The 23412-nt window shown below is 41.2% G+C and overlaps 1 protein-coding gene across 3 annotated transcripts in view; it reads left to right on the top strand.

Annotated features, from left to right (window-relative positions):
• STK32A (serine/threonine kinase 32A) overlaps positions 1-23412 on the top strand; it is a 133483-nt gene that overhangs the window by 16603 nt on the left and 93468 nt on the right. For all 3 annotated transcript variants that reach the window (XM_045492998.1, XM_045493008.1, XM_045492989.1), the window contains exons 3-4: positions 17024-17079; positions 18336-18487. In XM_045492998.1, coding sequence (XP_045348954.1) covers positions 17024-17079; positions 18336-18487 — 208 coding nt within the window. The remainder of the gene's footprint in view (positions 1-17023; positions 17080-18335; positions 18488-23412) is intronic.

The following is a 23412-nucleotide window of genomic DNA, read 5'->3' on the forward strand; positions in this document are numbered from 1 at the left end:
TATAAGACGTGAGGATATAGACAAAGAAAGTGTCATCAAGTCTTTCAACAAGTTTGTCTAAAGGGGAGCAGAGCAATGAACCAATAGCTGAAGCAGGATACGATGTTAAGGCAGAAATATTTTTTTAAGAGGAGATACTAGACTGAGGCTCCAAGTCTAAGCTGTCTACCAATATAAGGGGAAGAAACTAGGAGATCATGTGAGCAGTTACCAGGGCTGGCTGCCTCCAAGCAGCACACTTGGGCTCTAATGCCCTTCAGTTGCCGTCTCTAACCTCTTACTAACTCTATCTCTGAATTTGTATTTGTGAGGTCTGATGGGACAATGGATCATACCGTGGGGATTTGGAGCCTTGGCTCACATGCTGCTCCCTCCCTAGGAAGTGCTCCAGGTCGGTTGATCCCCGTGCTGCCCTCATCCCTGCCACCCTCCATCTATGACAGAAGTCTGGGTGTTGATGAGGACACGGTGGGGGTGAGCACCTCCGTGACATACCCAGATGGGGCATGGTGGTGGCCGTCATTGTCCCAGGCTGGTGGTTTTTCTGGGAGGTGGCCAGCCTGAAACTCTCTCCTGGACTCTCACTCATCCCATCCTCCCATCCAGATACTGAGTGTGTCATAGAGTTCGTTGTGGAAGCAAGTGATGCGAAACGCGCTCAGCAACCAGTGACATTCTCGTTAGGAGCAACAGTGGACACCAGCAACCATAATGCACTTTATCACTGGATCAGGGTGCAGTTTACCCATGGCTGCACTGAGGCAAAGGATGATTAAACCACTGTCCTGAAATCAGATAGCCACGTGGCTAGATCCTGAATCTTTTTTTTTTTTCAGTATGCTCTAGGCCCAGTGTGGGGCTTGAACTCACAACCCCGAGATCAAGAGTCACATGCTGTACTGATTGAGCCAACCAGGAGGAGCCCCTAGATTCTGAATCTTGATGTCAAGCCAGTCTAATTTGTTCAGTTATAAATATCCACTTAGGATGCCCAATCAGAATGAATGTATAAAATCAAATAAGTAAAGATAGGGGGCTGCTTTTTAATAATAAAAAAAAATCAAATGTCCATAATGCATCTACGATTACTGCTGCATCCTGCTCTCACAGAGCGGAATCACTGCATTTCTCAGTGACATCTTTCTTCGCTTCTGCTGTAACTCCCATGCTGACCCCTTAGATGACATGGTTACAGAATGGTTAGGGGTTCCGTATGTTACACCTTTTCTCATCTGGAATTAATTATTGCAGTTCATCACTGCAGTTCATCATCCTGAGCTTTTCTCATCTTCCTCCATCAAAGATAAAAACTGCAATAACATTCATGCCTTTCACTATACATTTCACCATCAACATCACTCATTCTTCAACCTTTTTATATCAACCTAATTTGTTTGACACCTTGAGGGATAATTTTGACTTACTTTTACAAAATATTGAAGTCCCTGCCACTTTGATAACTTCTTCATTTTCTGTCCAGGGTATGCATAAGTTACCAGGAAAAATATTCTAAATTTTTTTTTACATTTATTTATTTTTGATAGAGAGAGACAGAGCCCAAGTCGGGGAGGGGCAGAGAGAGGAGGAGACACAGAATCCGAAGCAGGCTCCAGGCTCTGAGTTATCGGCACAGAGCCCGATGTGGGGCTCGAACTCACAAACCGTGAGATCATGACCTGAGCCAAAGTCGGACGCTCAGCCGACTGAGCCACCCAGGTGCCCCAATTACCAGGAAAAATATTCTAAACTAAGGCTTGGTTAAGCATTAGGAAGAATTTGTTTAATTCCCATGTTCCTAATTGGGATCTAGAACTGGCTTGCTTCCTTTTCTTGGTGGGTTTACCCTCAAGACTATGGTCCCAATAATCCTCATGGTTAACAGTTTGTGGGGATTATCTTCTATAAAGGTAGATGAACTTAACTGCAGCTATTCTTAGGAAATGTATGTTTAATAGTGAGTTTTATAGCTATAAAATTAGCACTCTGAGGTACAGAAATCTTGGAAAATAAAATTAGGAAGAAAAAATTACCCACAATGCCTCAGCCCATTGATAACCACTGCTAATATTTTGGGGGACTTTCCCTTGGCAATCTCCATCCTGCATCCTTTCTAGTATCCCTCAATTCCTCTTGGCCACTACACTTTCCTTCAGACTTCTTATTTTCATTGACTTATTCGCTTTCTTAATTGTTTTTTCCTCTCACTTAAAACACACACACACACACACACTTCATGAGGATAGGGATTTTTGTCTGTTTTGTTCACTTTTATATACTCAGTACCTCCCTGTTGAATGAATGAATACATTGTAATAGTCTTGTCTTTCTTACTTCTGATATATTTGGGATGATGTACTATACAGTTCTGTACCTTCATTTTCACTTACATCATGAGTAGTTTATCCCAGTTTCATAAAATTTGTTGATTTCTTTAAAGTGTAATTTAGTATACATGAAATCCTACAACATGGGCATATTATAATTTATTTAAATGTACAGTTTTAAACATAGTGAAGTACTAACATAGAAAGGAATTCTCTTAGAGTTCAGTAGCTTTTTTTGTGATGCTGAATAATTAAAAAAAATTTTTTTTAATGTTTATTTTTGAGAGAGAAAGAGAGAACATGAGCAGGGGAGGGGCAGAGAGAGGGAGACACAGAATTCGAAGCAGGCTCCAGGCTCTGAGCTGTCAGCACAGAGCCCAATGCGGGGCTCGAACTCACAGACTGTCAGATAATGACCTGAGCTGAAGCCAGACGCTTAAACTACTGAGCCACCCAGGCCCTCCATGTCATGTTGAATAATTTTTTAATCATGAAAATTATTTGGGTGGTAGGAATAAAGAAATATATTCCTTATTTTGGAGTATTAAGTCATTATTATATAAAATAATACGGTAACCAGTTTTGTTCTGTTTAGACAGTATTAACATTAAGTATGAATATTACGTAATAAATAAATAGTCACTTGAATGAAGTGTGGGGGATTCTGCACCATTTGCTGAAAGCTGACTTTTTAAAACATTTTTTTTAGGTTTATTCATCTTTTTTTTTTTTTTTTTTTTTGAGAGAGAGAGAGAGAGTGCGCGCATGAGCAAGGGAGAGGCAGAGAGAGAAGGAGAGAGAGAATCCCAGGCAGGCTCTGCACCCTACCACAGAGGGGTAGGCCTACTCTGTGGTAGGGTGCAGAGCCAGAAGTGGAGCTCAGTCTCATGACTGTGAGATCATGACCTGAGCCAAAATCAGGAGTTGGATACCCAACCAACTGAGCCACCCACGTGCCCATTAGCATTTTTTAACTGTGGAAAAATATATGTTACATAAAATTTGTCATTCTAAACATTTTTAAGTATAGAATTTGGTGGCATTAAGTACATTCACAGTATGTGCAGCCATCACCTCTATCACAGAATTTTTTAAATTATCCCAAACGGAAACTCTGTACCCATCAAATAGTAATTCCCACCATGCTCCCTCCCTCTCATGCAATATTTGTCATTTTGAACCTGGCTCATTTCACTTAGCATAAGGTCTTCATCTGTCTTGTAGCATGTGTTAGAACATCATCTGTCGCTTTTTGTGGCTGTATTCCATGGTACATGTATACCGCATTTTGTGTATCCATTTTTCTGTTGATGCGCACTTAGGTTATTTCCACCTCTGGGTTACTGCGGATAATGCTGCAAGAACACTGGTGTATAAGTCCCTACTTTCAGTTCTTTGGTGTATATATCTAGGAGTGGATTGGCTCAGAGATAACTCTTTGAGTTCAACCATTACAGGTACCTACCACATGCAGTCGCATTTACCCTTACATGATGGTAGAGAATGAGCCTTCTGTTCTCTTCAGAATACTTTTGAGAAGGAGCCCTGTAGTCATCTCACAACTATGAGCCTGTGTCCTTAACCCATACATCACTGCTGGACATGGCAGACCTTTTGCTTATCCATACTGAAGGAGTGGGTGGTTTTAAAGACCAGGATCATTTGGGGCACCTGGGTGGCTCAGTCGGTTTAGTGCACAACCCTTGATTTCCGCTCAGGTCATGATCTCATGGTTCATGAGTTCGAGCCCTGTGCACCAGGGAGCCCCGAGGGCATTACAGAACTCTCTCTTTAAGGATCTCAACAACTGTTCTCCGGCTCTGCTCAACAAACTTCTCAAATTTACTTCTTGAATAGTCAGAGCACACTTCCATCTATTCATCATGTTCTTGGAATATGTAATTGGAGTTAGAATTAGCCAGTCTTTATCCGGTCTTAACATGTCATCACATTTTCTCTTCCTGTGTTTTGAGATGCACATGGAAAGCACGTGCCGCTGTCTAGTGTTAACGAGCTTCGGTTTTGGAGTCAGAAGCTCCAAATTAGTTTCCCATTACTAGTTTCCAGGACTACTGTAACAAGTGCTACAAACAGAAGACATTCCCACAGTTCTAGATGCTAGAAGTCTTAAGTCAAGGTACTGGCAGGGCCACAGCCCACTGAATTGTCCAGGGGAGCATACTTCCTGTCTAGTTCATGTTTCCAGTAGCATCACTCCAATCTCTACCTCATGTGATCTCTCTGTCTCTGCAAACTTCTCTCTTCTTACGAGGACACCAGTCATATTGGATTAAGGGCCCACTGAATCCTTACTGAATTCCATATAACCTCATCTTAACTTAATCAATTATATTTACAACAACAGCATTCTCAAATAAGGTCACATTCGGAGTACTAAGGTAATAACCTCAATCTATCATTTTGGGATTCCTCAATTTCTAACCAATAACCGTGATTTGTCACTAGCTCTATGAGCCTGAGCAAGTTACCTACTCTCCTGAAGTCTCAGTGCTTTATTTGAGTTTTGGGGCTCAGAAGGATTATATGAAAGAAAGCAGGTAAAATGTCTATATTGCTTCATATACTAAGCGTTGGAAAGTGCTAGCAGATTATCATTAGATTTGTGATGGGGGTTTCTAGGTAGCATTTTATCTTAGGATTCTGGTTTACAATATGATAAACTCTTTAATTTTAAAGAGATCTGTTAACATGGGATCCACAAATAGCATTCTGAGGAACCCTGTAATCCCTGTAATTTATACCAAGATTAGTTTGTATATTCGCATTATTTTCTTTCCTGGGAAAGGGTCCATGTATTCACCAAAGGAGCCCATGCCATCCCCTCACATCTAAGAATGTGGTTACTTTCATATTCAGCAACCCATAATGCTCTTGGGGTAGAAGGTTCATAGGGAACTTTGAGTACAGGAAACTTAGAGCAAAGTCAGAGAGACAGGCAACTGCCAGGTGGGTTAGAGAGACCAGTGCTTGAGTGTTTTCCCAGTGTGGTACTTGTCTTAGCTTATCACAGACTGAGGGCAAAGTATCACCACCATAATGTGCAGAGCAGAGAAGTGAAACTCAGCAAGGTTAGAAAACCTGCCCATGTTCGCGTATCTAGGAAGAGGCACAGCTGAATCCTCACCCTGCTCTGTCTGCCTCCAAAGCCCAAGGACCATGTTTGGCATTTGCACAGTACTTGCTCATCCTCCTGTAAGTTGACTCTCAAAGTAATTTTGAGATGTGCGTGAGAAAGCAATCATCATCCCCTTATTTGGATAAGAATACGAGTCTAAAAATGGTTTTAAAAAAAGCACTAGCCAAAGTCACCAAGCCAGTAAGTGGTAAGGAGAGATGGCTGTCTCTGGCTGCTAATGTTAAGTTCTTTTTTTTTGGAGGGGGGGGTGGGGGAAGGGAGGCGTGCTCTTGTTTATTGAGTGCCTACTATAGTCTTGATATATTCCCAGTATACATTATCTCATTTAATCTCCATGATAGCCCTGTGTGGTAGGTGTCATTAAATCTACCTTATGGATGAGAAACAAATACAAGCAAGGCTTCCAGGGTAAGATGATGAGTCAAGCACATTCCTTCCATCCCCCAAGAACCGGAAGTGCTGTGTGCCTCTGGAAGGACAGGTGAAGCAGGAAGACTAAAATAAGGAAGATGTTTGGATAGCTGTATAAAAATCAATCCTGTCCCTTCTACCACTTTGTCAAAAGAAAAAGAAAAAGAAAAAGAAAAAGAAAAAGAAAAAGAAAAAGAAAAAGAAACATACTAGTTCTCTCCATGCCACACTGTGGTTTATCCTTTGGGGAAGAGGGTCTCCTAACTGGGGAGACCCAGAATACCCAGGGCAGGGGTGCCTTGTGGAAAATGGAGGGAATAGGCAGGTACATGACCACATACTGCGTGCTCAGCATTGGCTTTGATAACACTGGCAGCTGGGGGCTCACCTTCCAGACAAGAGGATAATAGAGGATTTTTTTGTCCCTCCCCCGCCCCGCCTGGAGATTTTGGCCAACCTAAGAAAGAAGATCTACAGTTATCAACGTAGGGGTTTTTTAACTCAGCATCCTAGCCAGAGCTCTCTAGAGTGAAGCTTACTGTTGACAAGACCCACTCACAAGCTCAGCATTTCCAAACAGGAGTTTAGGTCTCCACACTTAACTACGAGCAGACAACCAAGGGTTTTCAAACACATGGGAAAGACTTCTAATAGGAGAGATAAAAACCCAACCTAAGGAAAAGTGTCAGAGAGATGTTAAAATATAACAACTATTTTTTTAATAGAAAAAAATAGGATGCCAAAGAAGCAACATTCAGAGAGCAAAAACTAGCTTTAGGGGAAAAAAAATTTACAGCATGAGTGGAGAGATTCAAAGGAGGTTTAGAAGATAAATTTAAGGAAATTTTCCAGAATGAGTCAACAGACAGAGCTAGAAAAAAGCAGGGTAAACAAAAGAAAATTTAAAGGCCAGTCTAGGAGTTCTAGTTTCTAAATAATAGAAGGTTCAAAAAGAGGGAAAGAAGGGAGGATACCATCCTATTAAATTTAAAGAAAAAAAGAAAAGCCCCACATTTAAGGACACATGTGTCAAGAATGAATGAGCCAATTCAATACCCAGCACAATGAATAAAAAAAAGCCGTATCATCATGAACTTTCAAAACATTCAACACGAATATACAATCCTGTAAGTTTCCAGAAAGAAAACTGTTGCATCAAAGGATCAGGCATCAAAATAACTTTAGACTTTTCAGCAGTGACACATAAAGCTAGAAATTAAGGAGAGCAATGCCTTCAAAATTCTAAAGGAGGATAATTTCCAACCTAGAATTCAATGCTCAGTCAAACTCTCAATTGAGTATAAGCAGAATAAAAATAGTTTTCATGTATTCTAGTCTTCAAAAATTAACCTCCCTGCAATCTTTCTTACAAAGCTATTGGGGGATGTATTCCACAAACACAAAGAAGTAAAACAAGGAAGACAGTGCAGGAAAGAAGCAGGGAATCCATCACTAAAAAGGAGTGAATCAAATCCATCCCTGGGTGATGGTCAAGGGGAATCCAGGGTGAAAGGTATAAAGCAAAAAAGATCCAGAAGCAATTGGGCCAGAGGGCTCTGGGAGGGACATTTTCAGGAAGGGGAATTTAAGACAATTAGAGAAGAGTTCGAAATTGAATTAGGAAAAAGGATACAGGAAATTGAGCACATGTATACACAAGACTGTTATTAACTGCAGCGAACATAAAAATTGTACAAGAAAGGAAAACTAATCATAGTTTACTCTATGATGCAAGGACCTATACCATTGCCAGACTCATAATAATGGAATACTGAATGCTGATTTAATTGAAATTATTCTATCAAATACAGCTACCTTGGAAAGATGGGCTCATGTTGGGATGAGACCCTAAGAGTAGAAAAGTGAGCTAAATCTTGGAGATTTAATAAGTAATGGCTAAAACTGAAAAGACAAAAAATCATACTATTTAGAATATATGGTAGGAACTAGCAAATTTATTAGCTACAAGAGGTGTGAGTGTTAGCTTCTTGGCCAGGAGAAATTAGAGAGTGAGACAAGGGTGTCATAGGACTAAAATCAGTGTTTTAGGGTCACCTGAGTGGCTCAGCGAGTCAGGCATCTGACTCTTGGTTTTTGGCCCAGGTCATGATTGCAGGGTGGTGGGATGGAACCCTGTGCTGGGCTGTGCACTGAGCACGACTCTGCATGGAATTCTCTCTCTCCCTCTCTCTCTGCCCCTTTCCCTGCTCATGCTCTCTCTCTCTCTCTCTCTCTCTCTCTCTCTCTCAAAAATAAACGTTAAAAAAAATAGAATATAACCCATGTTTTATAATAAACCTTTAGACTGTGGGACTGTTTAAACTGTGTAGAAAAAAAATATAGAGATACCTAACTTTGATAAAAAGTAAACATTCTCAAAAGATAGAAAAATGAATCAAAATATCAATCAAGGTTATCTTTAAATTGTTTTTCTTCTTTCCACTTACTTCTGTCTACTTAATCCTATATTTTTTGATACCAAAAGCATATTCACTTTCTTGTTTTTTTTTTTTTTTTTAATTTTTTTTTTCAACGTTTATTTATTTTTGGGACAGAGAGAGACAGAGCATGAACAGGGGAGGTGCAGAGAGAGAGGGAGACACAGAATCGGAAACAGGCTCCAGGCTCCGAGCCATCAGCCCAGAGCCCGACGCGGGGCTCGAACTCACGGACCACGAGATCGTGACCTGGCTGAAGTCGGACGCTTAACCGACTGCGCCACCCAGGCGCCCCTCTTCACTTTCTATAAAACATAATCTTCTTCAGGGTACCTGGGTGGCTCAGTCGGTTGAGGGTCCAACTTCGGCTCAGGTCATGATCTCACAGTTCGTGGGTTTGAGCCCCGCATCGGGCCCTGTGCTGACAGCTCAGAGCCTAGAGCCTGCTTTGGATTCTGTGTCTCCCTCTCTCTCTGCCCCTACCCCGCTCACGCTCTCTTTCTCTCTCTCTCTCAAAAATTAAAAAATGTAAAAAAAAAATGTTTTTAAATAATCTTCTAGGGGCACCTGGGTGGCTCAGTCGGTTAAGCGTCCAACTTTGGTTCAGGTCAGGATCTCATCATGGATCATGAGTTTGAGGGCTCTGTGCTGGTGGTGCAGGTCCTGCTTGGGATTCTCTCTTCCTCTCTCTCTTTGTCCCTTCCCACTTGCACTCACTCTCTCTCTCTCAAAAGAAATAAATAAACTTTATTTTTTATTTTTTTTTTAATTTTTTTTTCAACGTTTATTTATTTTTGGGACAGAGAGAGACAGAGCATGAACGGGGGAGGGGCAGAGAGAGAGGGAGACACAGAATCGGAAACAGGCTCCAGGCTCTGAGCCATCAGCCCAGAGCCCGACGCGGGGCTCGAACTCACGGACCGCGAGATCGTGACCTGGCTGAAGTCGGACGCTCAACCGACTGCGCCACCCAGGCGCCCCGAAATAAATAAACTTTAAAAAAAATTTTAAAAATACAAAATAATCTGTGAACAAAAAATTGAAGTTCAGAAATGTCAGGTAAATGTCCTAATTCTGTTCATCCTGTAAGTGGTAGAGCTAGATTCCAGTGCAGTTCTGACTCCAATCATCTTTCTTTAACTGTTTACTTCTTTATTTTGAGAAACACAGAGCATGAGCAAGGGCAGGGGTAGAGGGAGAGACAGAGAGAGAATCCCAGGCAGGGGCTTGATCCCACAAATCATGAGATCATGACCTAAGCCGAAATCAAGAGTCAGACACCTAACCAACTGAGCTACCCAGGGGCCCCATCACATCTTTTTTTTTTTTAAATCTTTGATTAAAGTATCCATTAAAAACCAAGCAGCAAAACTGCCACAATATTCTCTCCCTCTCTCAAGGTCCACAGAGTCTCTTTCTACACCAAACATCAACACTGGATTGCTTTCATTTGTCTACCTATTTGCCTATATATTTATTTATTTATACCCATCTAATTCCAGGAAGATCAAAGACTGAGTTCCAAAGATACCATAGAAGGGGGCGCCTGGGTGGCTCAGTCGGTTGGGCATCTGACTTCAGCTCAGGTCACGATCCTGCAGTTTGTGGGATCAAGCCCCACGTCAGGCTCTGTGCTGACAGCTGAAAGCCTGGAGCCTGCTTCTGATTCTGTCTCCCTCTCTCTCTGCCTCTAACCCACTCATGCTCTGTCTCTTTCTAGAAATAAATAAACATTAAAAAAATTTTTTCAAAGATACTGTAGTAGGATAAATTACAAATGAGGCAAGGGGCGTTTGATTACACAGGTTTTGTGTTTTCATGAATGCTGCTGAGCGAGCCATACTCTGTTTCCTGAGACTGTGACTTACTCTCAAGCTCCTTTTGTTTTTCTGAAGGGCTTAGCGGAGCCCTGGGCACCCAGATGCTCAATTGAGATTTGTCAGTTTGACCTGCTAACAAAACTATAGCTTCTGGAGAAGAGACTTTAACTTCTTTCCCACTTTGCTGGGACTGTCTTAAAAGGGTAGACATGAGCCTTTGACTACCTCCATTTGCTAATGAGATACTTTATGCAACGTTTTAAGCATACTTGCAAAGCAAAAAGACTAATGACTTATTAAAAATTGGCAAAAATCTATGAATAGATAGTCCTCTGAAAAAATACAAAGATACAGGGCTTTCCTGATCATTAAAGAAACATAAAGTCGATCAATAATTCAGCTTCCTTTCACTCATCAGGTCAAAGACTGTGGGTGTGATAGCACTGGGAGGCAGTGGACAGAATGGCATTGTTACATATTATGGTGCAACAGCTTTGAAGGGCCAGTTTACAGTGTCTATTAAATTGGAACGTTCACATACTCTTTGTTACACCACTTAGGCTTTCATGAAGCAAGCTTACAAACCTTCGCTCCAAAGCTGACCAAGGATGTTTGCGGTAGTATTGTAGGTAACAGCTGAGAATTAAACCATCTTTGAATTGCCATCAAAAGGCTAAATATTTTATGGGACATTCTACACAACGTCATACAAAAGAGCTGTTTAAAATAATTAGATATAGATCTCTGTGTGATGGATGAATGAACAGAAAGAATATAATTATACAGAAAGAGCTTATAATCTATGCTCCTATAGGAATGATAGTATGTTGCTATAGCTGTCAAAAGGGAACACGTATATGAAGAAAAACTCTCTCAAAGGATACATTGAATTCGTTAAAAGAGGCCGCCTTCTGGGAATGCAACTAAAAAATTCAGAATAGGAAGAAGTCTCAATTTTCTTTGAAAAATTGTACTTTATCATTTGTAATTTTTAGTTTTCAGGGAGCTGGGCATTAAATTTCTGGTTTATAGCAGCTCATCTCCAAAACCACCTGTGAGTCAAGTGGAATTAGGACCATTTTACAGATGGGAACCCATAGCTGGTGTCCTTGTTCCCTCATCAATAGAAAGATCTACATAAACACCAACAACTGCAGTTCTCAATAGTTGTACATATGTTCATGATTGGGTGTTTACTTAGGCTGTAAACACTTTTTTAATGGCAAAAGTAAAAAAGTTTCCAAATAGTTTTACCTAAATTAAAAAAAAAAAAAAAAAAAAAGGAGGGGTTTCTGCTTTACCTTCTCTTCTCCCAAATTCCCAGTGTCAAGCCTGTATGACAAACTCCAAAAAGAGCTTCCCCTTTGCTTTGCTTCAACACTGTTTACTGCACAGAATGGTGAGGCTGGGGAATGGGAAGAGAAGTAGAACAAAGAAAAGAAAAAACATCAGGCACTGGACTCTACAGTGAGCAGAGTTTCCCCTTATGTTTAGGGGAAGATTTGGGGCAAGCTGACTTGACCCACGTGATTCTAAAAGCAGAGACAAAGAAATCTCACCTTGCTCCCCCGACTCTGCCTCTGGATGGGTCAAGCCACAGTGATAGCAACAACACAAGATACCTATAGAAATAGTGGCCGAGAGCCCAGGTCCAGGATCAGAAAGGCATCTACATAGTGTATGTGACAGCCACTGGGCAGACTGAGGTGGTCTATTCTGCCCACTCCTGCACTCAACCATCGGGTGTGGCTTTGTGACAACAGTCAACCAGCTGTCCCCTCAACTGGTCTTACTTTCTACGTGACTTTAGTAAGTGTGAGTCTGCCAGTGAATGGAGTGTGATTTTAGTGTTTAAGTGTTTTCCATACAAGAGCCCCTGAAGGCAATTCATCAACTTCATTCAGTGCTCACACAAGAGAAACAAAATTGTGTTGGACTTTTTGAAAGACTCCCTTGGTTTTTAAAGTGATACCTTTCTAGAGGATTTTCATGTGTAGTTTTTTTTTTAAGTTTATTTATATTTTGAGAAAGAGAAAGAGTGGGAGCAGGGGAGGGGCAGAGAAAGAGGGAGAGAGAGAATCCCAAGCAGGCTCCACACTGTCAGCACAGAGCCCAATGTGGATCTCAAACTCGCAAACTCATGAGATCATGACCCAAGCTGAAATGAAGAGTCCGACACTTAACCAACTGAGCCACACAGGTGCTCTGTGTGTAATTTTGGCTAAACAAGGTTCCATCCTACTTTCTGTCTTGAGAATCTAATCCCAGGATCATTAGTCACTACACTAGTTACAACAATTGCAAGGTATTTAATCTCTCTGAGCCGAAGCATCTCTAGCTCTGTAGGCTGAAAGGTCACTGTGAGGCTAAAATGAGACATAAAAATGACATGCATACCAAGCCATACATAAACAGATCCCTCATGCATAGAGAATTTCTGTGTCTGGTTGATTTGTGGAGTATGTGCACCTACCGCAGAGAAAAACTCGAGAATGAGCCTTTTTACGATACTTGGTATTTTTAAAACTATTATAACTATTAACTAAAATTATTAAAACTATTATAACACGAGGGCCCATTCAACTCCATCGGTTAATGTGACACCCCTCCAGACAACATCAAGGACACTGCACTGGCATGATGTTTGCTAAGACCAGGGTTGTGTGAACACACAACTCGGAAGCAGATCAGAAAGGTATTGAAGGTTCCAGCTCTTCTGCCTGTCTGTTCTTCCACAGGCCACATACCATAGGCCAGGTCTGTGAGTGAAGTGAGAACCAGGCTCTGCCTCTCTCCACACCCAACGGCTGCCTTCAAGGCGCCACAGACCCAGGGTCTAACAGTACCCCTAGAGCACCTCTCTGTCTTCTTGGCACGAGATCTCCTTCATGAATCAGGAACAAAGCTGTAGAACGTGATACAAGGACAACACACAACAACGTGACAGCAAAGGTTAACTGTGGAAACTGAGGAAACACTGCAGGAATACCACACCACTGACTACAAAAACCCAAAATATGTAGAAATGACACTGACAATTGCCAGTGTTTTCATGCTGACTCATAATATCCATGTGCTATGACAGCAACGTAAGGTAGCGTTGGTTGGGAGTCTGAATTATGCTCGCCCCTAAGAAGTAGTAGTAGAAATACTAGTCAAAGTGTAATTCAAGTTGATAGTCTAAGTACTTTGTGTATGGGAACTCATTTCATCTTCCTCTAAACCCGATGAGACGCACATTATTTTCATACCCATTTCACAGATGAAGAAACAGAACACAGAAGTAAACCGCCAAGATTATACAACTATGAAACGTAGGAGGTAGGATTTGAACGCAGGCAGTCCATTTCCAGAGACCATATTCTTCATCTCAGGGGCTGGCACACTTTTCTGTAAAGGGCCATCTAGTAAATGTTACAGATTTTTATGTGGTTGCATATTCTTTATTGTTTTTTTTATCATCCTTTAAAAATGTAAAACCAATCTTAGCTCGTAGGCAATACAAAAAGAGGCTGTAGGCCTATTTTGTCCTGTGGTCATAGATAATCTGCTGGTTGATACTACACACGGTGATCAAAGGTTTAAGCATACAGTGGATGTGGTACTTGATCCCCAGTCCCTGTGGCACATCCTATATGCCTGTAATACAAATGGGTTTCTGTTGACAAAATAATCCATAATTTTGACTTCATCTCTTTCTCATTTTGCCTGAATTTATGAGGTCTCACTGCCTTTTCAATCAGCTGCCCTCCTATTGCTGGACATTCAAGAAGGGGCAGTAAGTGAGTTCGAGCATTACCCTGATTCCAAAGCCAGATAAAAACACAACAAAAAAAGAGAACTACAGGCCAGTATCGCTGATGAACACCGATGTAATGTGTGTTCGACAAAATATTAGCAAACCAAATCCAACAATGTCTTTAAGAAAATCATTCACCACAATCAAGTAGTATTTAGTACCTGGATACGAAGGGGGTTCAATATTCACAAATCAATGTGATATATCACATCCGTAAGAGAAAGAATAAAATCCATGTGGTCATTTCAACAGATGCAGAAAAAAACATTTGACCAAGCACAACATCCATTCATGAAGACACGCTCAACAAATTAGGTTTACAGGGAACATACCTGAACATAATCAAGGCCTTCTATGAGAAACCCACAGCAAATATCATCCTCAATGGGGAAAAACCGAGAGCTTATCCTCGAAGGTCAGAAACAAAACACAGATGTCCACCCTCGCCACTTTTATTCAACATAGAACTGGAAGTCCTAGCCACAGCAATCAGAAAAGAATGAGAAATAAAAGGCATCCAAAATAAGGAAGTAAAACTTGGACTATTTGCAGATGACATGATGTTATCTATATAGAGAAAATCCTAAAGTTTCCACCAAAAAATCTACTGGAAATGATAAATGAATTCAGTAAGATTGCAGGATGCAAAAATCAATGTACAGAAATCCATTGCATTTCTGTACATTAATAATGAAGCAGCAGAAAGAGATATGAAAAAGAAACAACAATCCCACTACAATTGTAACAAAAATAACAAAATACTAAGAAAAAAAATTAACCAAAAAGGTGAAAGAATATGAAAACACTAATTTAAAGGGATACATGCACCCCTATGTTTATTGCAGCATTATTTCCAATCCCTAAATTATGGAAGCAACTCAAGTGCCCATTGATAGATGAATGGATAAAGAAGATGTGGTGTGTGTGTATGTATGTGTGTGTGTGTGTGTGTGTGTGTGTGTGTTAGAATATTATTCAGCCATAAAAAGGACTGAAATCTTGCCATTTGCAACAATGTGGATGGGGCTAGAGAGCATAATGCTAAGTAAAATAAGTCAGAAAAAGATAAACACCATATGATTTCACTCATATGTGGAATTTAAGAAACAAAACAAATGAACAGAGGGGAAAAAAAAAAAGATAGAGAAACAAACCAAGAAACAGACTCTTAACTATAGAGAACAAACTCATGGTTACCAGACGGGAGGTTGTGAATGGGTGAAATAGGTGATGGGGATTAAGATGTGGGGCTCGAACTCACGAACTGTGAGATCATGACCTGAGCCACAGCTGGATGCTTAAACGGCTGAGCCACCCAGGTGCCCCTAAAGCAACACTACTCTTGCTGTGTTGGAGACATTTCTAACCTATTCTATTTTGTTTAACTTTTGGGTGCTTCTCATTACGACTAAATTTATTTCAAAACTCATTAATGGGGCTTGACCCCATTAAAAACCACTTCCTTGGAAGACCCTCATGCTCATGCTGCTTCTATTTACAAGAAGCAATTTTTTGAGGTTCTTGTGTGCCTCTACAACTTCGTTGGATTTATTTGCTGAGAACCAACCGTGTGCACATCACCTTGTGAGGCTTTGTGGGAAGTGCAAAGAGTTTGGCTTCCAGCTACCTCAAGCCAGGAATTTTCTGAGTTCCTAGGAAATCAGGATGGACAAAAGGACCTACCATCTCTGCTCTCATAGAGTTTATAATCTAGTGGATGAAAGAAATTCAAACTACAGGAATTTTGGAAATTAAGCCATTCACTTGACTAGCTTTAAGTAAACAACTTTATTGACACTTTCTGGGTAGAAGGTATGTTTTTCTTGTCTAAGAGGGTCAGTCTCATTTCAATAGCTGAGAAAATAGAATTCAGTCCCTCACTACAAATGACATTGTTATTTTGTGTTTGAATTCAAGGTTATTTGTAATTTACATGCTGCCTCACATGACTGAATGGGTTGTGCAGTAGAAATAAAGTGATTTGGGAGTTCAGGAGAAGAAATGATTAAGTCACATTCAAACATTTCAACCCTCAGAAAGCTTGGTAAGACCTTAAGAGTTCCCCTTACCCATATTTTTTTCCTTCAGGAGTAGCTAATGTAATTATTCTTGGAAAAGCAGACAAAATAGTCTTTTTAAAGAGAAGAATGGTAACTTCTAGAGTTTTGCAATCTTCTCTGAATAAACTCTTAAAATCCCTCATTTGGAATTTTACTCCTCTAAACCCTTATTTCAAAAACCATGAAACATAGTGGAACATTTCCTGAAGATCGACAGGTCAGGGAACCAAAGGTTGTCACTTTTCTGAGAGAACCTGTACTTTGCTGTTCTTATCACTGAGAATTTCATGAGCACTGACCAAGAGACCACACTACATGTAAACAAACATCTGCTTCTGACTTCTAGAAGCTCAAATGGCAACTTCAAAGCACCATTCAGTGAAACCCTGCACACATATTCTTGGGAATCTGTTAAGATATTTGTGCCTTGGGAATCGGCTCATTCTATAAACTCATAATAGTATCCTTCTTGGCAAAAAAGAAATCATTTAGGTACAACAGAGTGATTGTTATGAGAAAATAGGCAAAGGGATTTTTACAATATGGATGCTGAGGAGAGCCACCTTCATAAAGGACCAGAGCTCTCCGTAATCGTCAGTGGTCAGCGGTGTTCCTCCTGACCTTACCCCCTATGTGAAATCCACTGTTACATGCTCTTAGAGCTCCACCACGCCTCTCCTTAACGTTCAGGGGGAGTTTTAATTGTCCATTAATTTATGACTATTTAGGCTACGAGCATCTCTCTCTCTATGGAGTCCTTACTAGACTACAGGCTCCATAAAGGCAGAGATTCGATTTTTACTTTGCCATTACTATATCCCCCAGTACTAAGCACTGTGATTAATAAATAATACTTGTTTAAGAAATATTTATTGAATGAATGGGCATTTTAAGATCATCTGGAATGCTGGTTGAAACAAGATACTTCAATTTCGCCAAATCTTTCTTATTTATTAGTGATCAAAAAGCAATTAACTAATAATCCCTCACATTGTTCTTCTTTTTGTTTTTCAGTCAACTTTGACCACTTTGAAATTTTGCGAGCCATTGGGAAAGGCAGTTTTGGAAAGGTGAGAACCATAATGATTAACCACTGGCAGGGTTATATGCCTCAGGGAACAGGGTCTGAGAATATTCAGATTATCCAGTGACTGGGACCCTGAGGAATGATAATTCAGAGAGGTTGTTATAAAATTCTCACTACAGTTTGAGGTGTGTGATATAATGAACACCAGTTGTTCTTAGAATTATTTCATCGTCATGCCCATTGACTCTCACTAGATTTTAAGACTTTCTCTCCACGATAAGGAGGACAGTAAACTTTTGGACTCAGTGGCCAACTGTATCAGTATCTTCAGTAATAGTTATCTTCTCAATGTAAGAGTTAAATCTTATGTGGAAAAGAAGCTGTCCCGTTTCTGTTTTTTCCTCAGGTATCCAATGTTTTTATTCTCAAAAATATACCATGAAAGATAGATCTAGTCTAATTAAAAAAATTTTTTTTAAGGTTTAATTTTTTTGAGAGAGAGACACAGGGTGTGAGCAGGGGAGGGACAGAGAGAGGGAGACACAGAATCTGAAGCAGGCTCAAGGCTCTAAGCTGTCCATCAGCACAGAGCCCGACACGGGGCTCAAACCCACACGCCATGAGATCATGACCTGAGCTGAAGTCAGATGCTTCTGTGACCCACCCAGGTGCTCCACCAAGCTAATTATTTTTGCAAGAACGTTCTAGATTCAAGTCCTGATCATTAGTTTCTTGGTGGAGACATACTTCGAGAATATTTCTTATTAATATTGAGCTTGCATTTTAAAATCATCTGCTGTCCACTTTACCAGACATACAGAACCTCTAAAAGAATTTTGAAAATATGGATATCGTGTTCCCTATTTTCCAAGTGCTTTAAGTCCTTTTAGGTTATATCAAGTATGGTTAAAGAGAAATTCTTCACACGGTATTGTTCAGCTTGGTAGTTTAGCCATGCCCATTAAAGTCACTCAAAGCAGAGTGCGGATGTCATTTGCTGTTGGCAGATTCGTGGCAAAGAAGCGGCCGTTTTCTCCAAAATGCTGTCTAAACAAAACCCCAAGAGCCAAAAACAGGCAGACTCCTTTGAGAAAACACAGATTCAAGAATTGACCTGGCATAGGGGAAGAAAATGAATTTTTTTACTCCGAAATCAGAGCTCAGTGGCAACTTGAGCATCAGAGTATTTGCAAGTGATAAGTCCTCCAGGCCATGCCACCCAACAGGTCTTGTTCTGTCTCTTGCAGCCATGATCTGTCAACGCCCTGACCACCTTCTCACTCTGGTTTGCACCATTAGGTCTGCATTGTGCAGAAGAATGATACCAAGAAGATGTACGCAATGAAATACATGAACAAACAAAAGTGTGTGGAACGCAACGAAGTGAGAAATGTCTTCAAGGAGCTCCAGATCATGCAGGGTCTGGAGCATCCTTTCCTGGTTAATTTGTGGTAAGTGTTTGTATGGGATCTTGCAATGGAGATACTCCCACCTTCACCCCAAACATTGTTCTGGAAACCCGTCCTGATTTCTAGGTGTGCATTTGCAAAATCTTTGGTAGGCTCTTCCTTAAGGGCTTTGGTTCTCTTTGACTTATTTGACACTATAATGAAACAAATTGTTGTTTTACTGTCACCAATAAATACTGCTGGGTTTATTTGTCACAGTTCCCCTTGGCCTGGAGGATAGCATACTTTTCAAAACACTGTAGCTAAATAGGCAGACAAAGAATGAGTTCAGATGTCTTGTCATTCAGTAGATACTCTTCCCTCATTAATTGTGGGACAGTGACTGTGGCTACTAACTGTCATCAATGGCTGGTGTGAGGTTGATCTTCAGAACTTGGACAAAAACCACTTTTTCTTTACAATGACTGGGAGTAGAAATGGTTTCCTTAGAGCATCCTTCCTGAGCAGAATCAGGACAGGCACTGCCATTCTTGCCAAATAGCTTTTAACAGAGGTAGAGCTAACTTAGATCAGTGGCTAGACTGTGATCCTAAAGCCAGGATCGTAATCCAAGGCTCAGAAAATGGCTAGAATCTGGCAGTGTCTCTTACTCCCTGCTCTTTTCTTATGCGTGGAGGTCTGTATGTGGCTCTCTTACTTTTCTCTACATTTTAATGCATCCATTATGTTAAGAAACTATTCTTAAAGCTAATTCAGTGTGGCAGTTATTTAAATATGCATACCAAGCAGTTTCTACTAGCAAAGGCAAAAAAAAAAAAAAAGTCTTTATTCAGAGAATACTAATGGGAGAATAATTGAAATGTCACTGTGTGTTTAAGGACATTTCTCTGGAGGAATAAAACCTGTCTCCCTCCATCTTTAATTGATACAGTTCACTTGATATACAATTTGCTCAAAGACTCTACACCATAGTTGCAAAGAAGATGGTTTTGTGTGAATTGGAAATAGGTCCCTTGAGTTCATGCAGTACTCAGATGTGGTGGAGTCGAATTTTGACCCACGCTCAGTGGATTTAATCGGTAGCTTAGAGTGGCCTATTCACAACGCTGCCACGCAGAGGCATATGGACCCAGCTCTTTCGCCCCCACCCTTAGCAATTAGCAGACTGCCTGTTTCTCCCCCTCTCTCTTCCCTGAGAATGATGAGGTGCTCTCAATTCACATCCTTGCTTTGTTCAAAGTCACATTTTCCTTCTTCCAAAGTCCAGCCAACTAACTTTCTCCTTTTAAGACCGGGAACTCTTCAGAAGGACATACTTAGCATCTCTCCCTTTCAGGCCCGTCTCTCCTCACTGAGTAGGCAAAACGGATTTCAGTTTATTCCCAATTTTTTCATAAGGGGTGTTAGGAGACTTGAAGCTCGGCAAAGTTTACAGATTTTGCTGTTTACTAACATGTTGTCATTCCAGGAAACACTCTGATCTCCACACATGCTGGCTTGGGGATAACATGGGGTATAGCCTTGTCTTCCCTTTTTCTCACACTGAATCTCTGCAGAACATCAGGAACCATTAATAGTGATAGAGGAGAGGGATGCCTGGGTGGCTCAGTTGGTTGAATGTTCAACTCTTGATTTCAGCTCAGGTCATGATTTCATGGTTCGTGGGATCAAGCCTCACATTGGTCTCTGGGCTCACAACACAGAGCCTGCTGGGGATTCTCTCTCATTCTCTCTCTCTCTCTCTCTGCCTCCTCCCCAGCTCACACGCATGCGCACTCTCTCTCTCTCAAAATAAATAAATAAACTTAAAAAAATAGCTATAGGGGAGAGAAGAAATCCCTCCCCACCTTAATTCCACCACTTTCAGAACTGGAAACCTAGAGGGGGCTTCCTTAAAATATGGAACAAAAAGTTTTAATCTTTCAAATCCTGAGATGGAAATATTCAGAAAGAATATTTATTTCTTCTAATAAAGGCTTTCTGCCTTGGTAAGTACAGCATAGCCAACGTAAGTGACTCTTTCTCCAACTATTAAACACCTTGCAATGCTTCTGGAGGTGTGACCTGGGAGTAATCTTTATCATTTTTAAGTCAATTATGAGACAGGGTTAATGTGTGTAACTAGGGTTGTTTTTATGGACAAAAGGAGACAAAGGGCTATTCCCAGCACAGAGTAGGCCAATCACAAATGGGAGTCCCCCCACCCCATTCTTGCTCCCTTAAGGTATAGTCCTCGCAACATGCCCACCACCACCAGGCCACTGTGGTCATCCGACATGCAAATTTCAAAGGTGCCCAGCCTCAAAACATCACAGGAAGCTGTGTGTGGTCAGGGAGGGACAAGTCTCATTCTCTGTAAGAGCTTATGTTTGTTTCGTTTTCCACCTTTCTGCTGCAAATCAAAGGGAAAAAAATATCCAAAGATTCCCCATTATGTGCAATTTAATCAAGAGTTTGTGTCCTAGGTTTAACTAGACTTATCTTTACATCCCCAAAGCTTCAGGAGCAAATTGGATAAAGCACAGTATGATTAATAATGTAATAGCAATACTTTTTCATTCCTACGTACCCCTTGTGTACTCGATCTTACTGATAAGCTATGTAGGCCTCTCAATAATGCTTTCAGTAATCTGCTCGTGGATATTCAAAGTGCCTGTAACCTCTGGGATGTGTTCAGAAAATTCTGGTTTTCAGGCTGAGGAAAAATACAAGCTGTTTCTTTTAAAAAATTTTTTTTTAATGTTTATTTATTTTTGAGACAGAGAGAGACAGAGCATGAATGGGGGAGGGTCAGAGAGAGGGAGACACAGAATTGGAAGCAGGCTCCAGGCTCTGAGCCATCAGCCCAGAGCCCGATGCGGGGCTCGAACTCACGAACCGTGAGATCGTGACCTGAGCTGAAGTCGGACGCTCAACCGACTGAGCCACCCAGGCGCCCCTACAAGCTGTTTCTTTTAAGCAGGCTTTACACTAATGTTAAGAAGTTGGCTATATGTGTGTGTGTGCATGCGTGCGTGTGTGTGTGTGTGTGTGTGTGTGTGTGTATGTAGAGGTATAAATACATACATATGTGATAGGTGAAAACTTTGCACATTGTCGTCAACTAGAAGAAAGCAAAATCACGTAGAAAAATGAAAATTCCCCAGTAGTGCTATCACCTTGAAACAACCACGTCTAACATGTTCTTGCCAATAAGTGTCTATATTTGTTTTTTGCTTTTGATCTTGCATTAGACCCGTTCATTCCCTCATTCATGGGTGTATTTATCAAGCAGCACAAACAAGTTATAATTAGAGTTTGCCAGATGACATACAGGATGCACACTTAGATTTGAAGTTCAGATAAATAACCAGTCATCTTTAGTCTATGTCCCAAATATTGCATGGTGCCTGTTTTATCTGAAAATTACTCATGTTCTGAATTTCTACTTTAAATGGGCATCTTGAATTTTTATTCACCAAATTCGGCAACCCTAATGGTAACACAGACCCATAGTGTGAGGGTGCAGTGGTGAGTACTCGTGGACAGAGCCCCTGATTGACCCCACATTCCCAGTAACTGTGAAAGGCTGATATTAATCACATGGCACATAAATATGTCAACGTGAGAAGTGCATGAAGGACTAAGTAGAAGAGGGATGTGTGTGTGTGTGTGTGTGTGTGTGTGTGTGTGTGTGTGTGTATCCTGGGCTGGGGCAGCAGAGTTAAGGGTGAAAACACATTTTGAACTAAAATTCAACCTTCCCAGCCCCACGGACCTGACCCCGCTCAGGAACACAATCGTCAGATGTAGGCCATGTTATAAAGGAAAAGGCAGCCTGGAGGGGCTGGCATCCAGGAAAAGCAAAGAAAATCTTCCTGCGAGTCCCTCCCTGAGGGCCGCTAACAAAGCCCCGGCAACCCACAGCCTTCGAATAAATGGGCCCCAGGGCTGCCCGGCAGAGCCCTGTCCCCCAGGTGGCTTTTGTTCATTGAGATTAAGCCTGCAGCTGCACACAGTCCTTCGGGGCTCCAGTCTCCCCTCAGCCTTGTCTCTTGTTCTTTGGGAACAGAAGGGACCCACGTGTGGGTTCAGGAAATTAGAAGACAAGATAGTCTGTTTTGAGCAGAAAGGACCACCTGTATCGGGAGTGTGAAAAGGGTCCTGTGAGTAGCTGGACACAGCCAGATGAACAGACACCCTGGAACCAACCTCCATTATTTATGACTGTGCACCAGTGTTTCTTCACAGAATCGTAAACTAGGAGAATTCAGGGTAGCCTACAGAGCCACAGAACCAAGAGGAGCTTCCAGGTCAATGGCATTCTCCTACTCAGAGTTTTACCTATATTGTCTGATTTATTCATCCTAACAGGTTAGGCTGATAGCAATTATTAGTCCCATCTTACACCAGAGAAACTGAGGCTCAGAGAGGGTGAGTCATTTTCCCAGAGTCACACAGCCAGAAGCTAGCAGAGCCAGGACTCAAACCCAGGAATTCGGCTTCGAAAACCCAGCCCTTTCTGCTACGCTATACCATGCCCTGTGGGCATCTTGTAGGACTCTCTTACAAAATATGAAGGAAATGGAATTTATTTTGCTCAGTGTCTTTCATATCCCACAAGAATACAAACTCCATGAGGCAGGTAGGTTTGTGTATTTTGCTCACTGCTTCATTCCCCATCCCCTATGACAATGCCTCACACAGAGTAAGTGTTCCACAAATATCTGTGGAATGAATAAATGAGTGAGTGAGTGAATGAATGAATGAATGAAGTTTAGTGGTGGAATCAGGCTTCTGATTCTTGCTCCTGTCCCATGATGCCACTGCCAGTTCCTGCACACTTACAAATATGTAATCAGGGCCATCTCAGGTTCTGCACAGGTCCTGAAGTCAGAGGGACTTGGGTTTGAATCCTCACTTTGCCACTTGGTAACTCTGTGAACTGACCCATTTAGAGTATGTATTTTGCTCGGTTCCTCACTCAT

Source organism: Leopardus geoffroyi, chromosome A1 (assembly GCF_018350155.1).
Source record: "Leopardus geoffroyi isolate Oge1 chromosome A1, O.geoffroyi_Oge1_pat1.0, whole genome shotgun sequence".
In the NCBI taxonomy this organism is placed as follows: Eukaryota; Metazoa; Chordata; class Mammalia; order Carnivora; family Felidae; genus Leopardus; species Leopardus geoffroyi.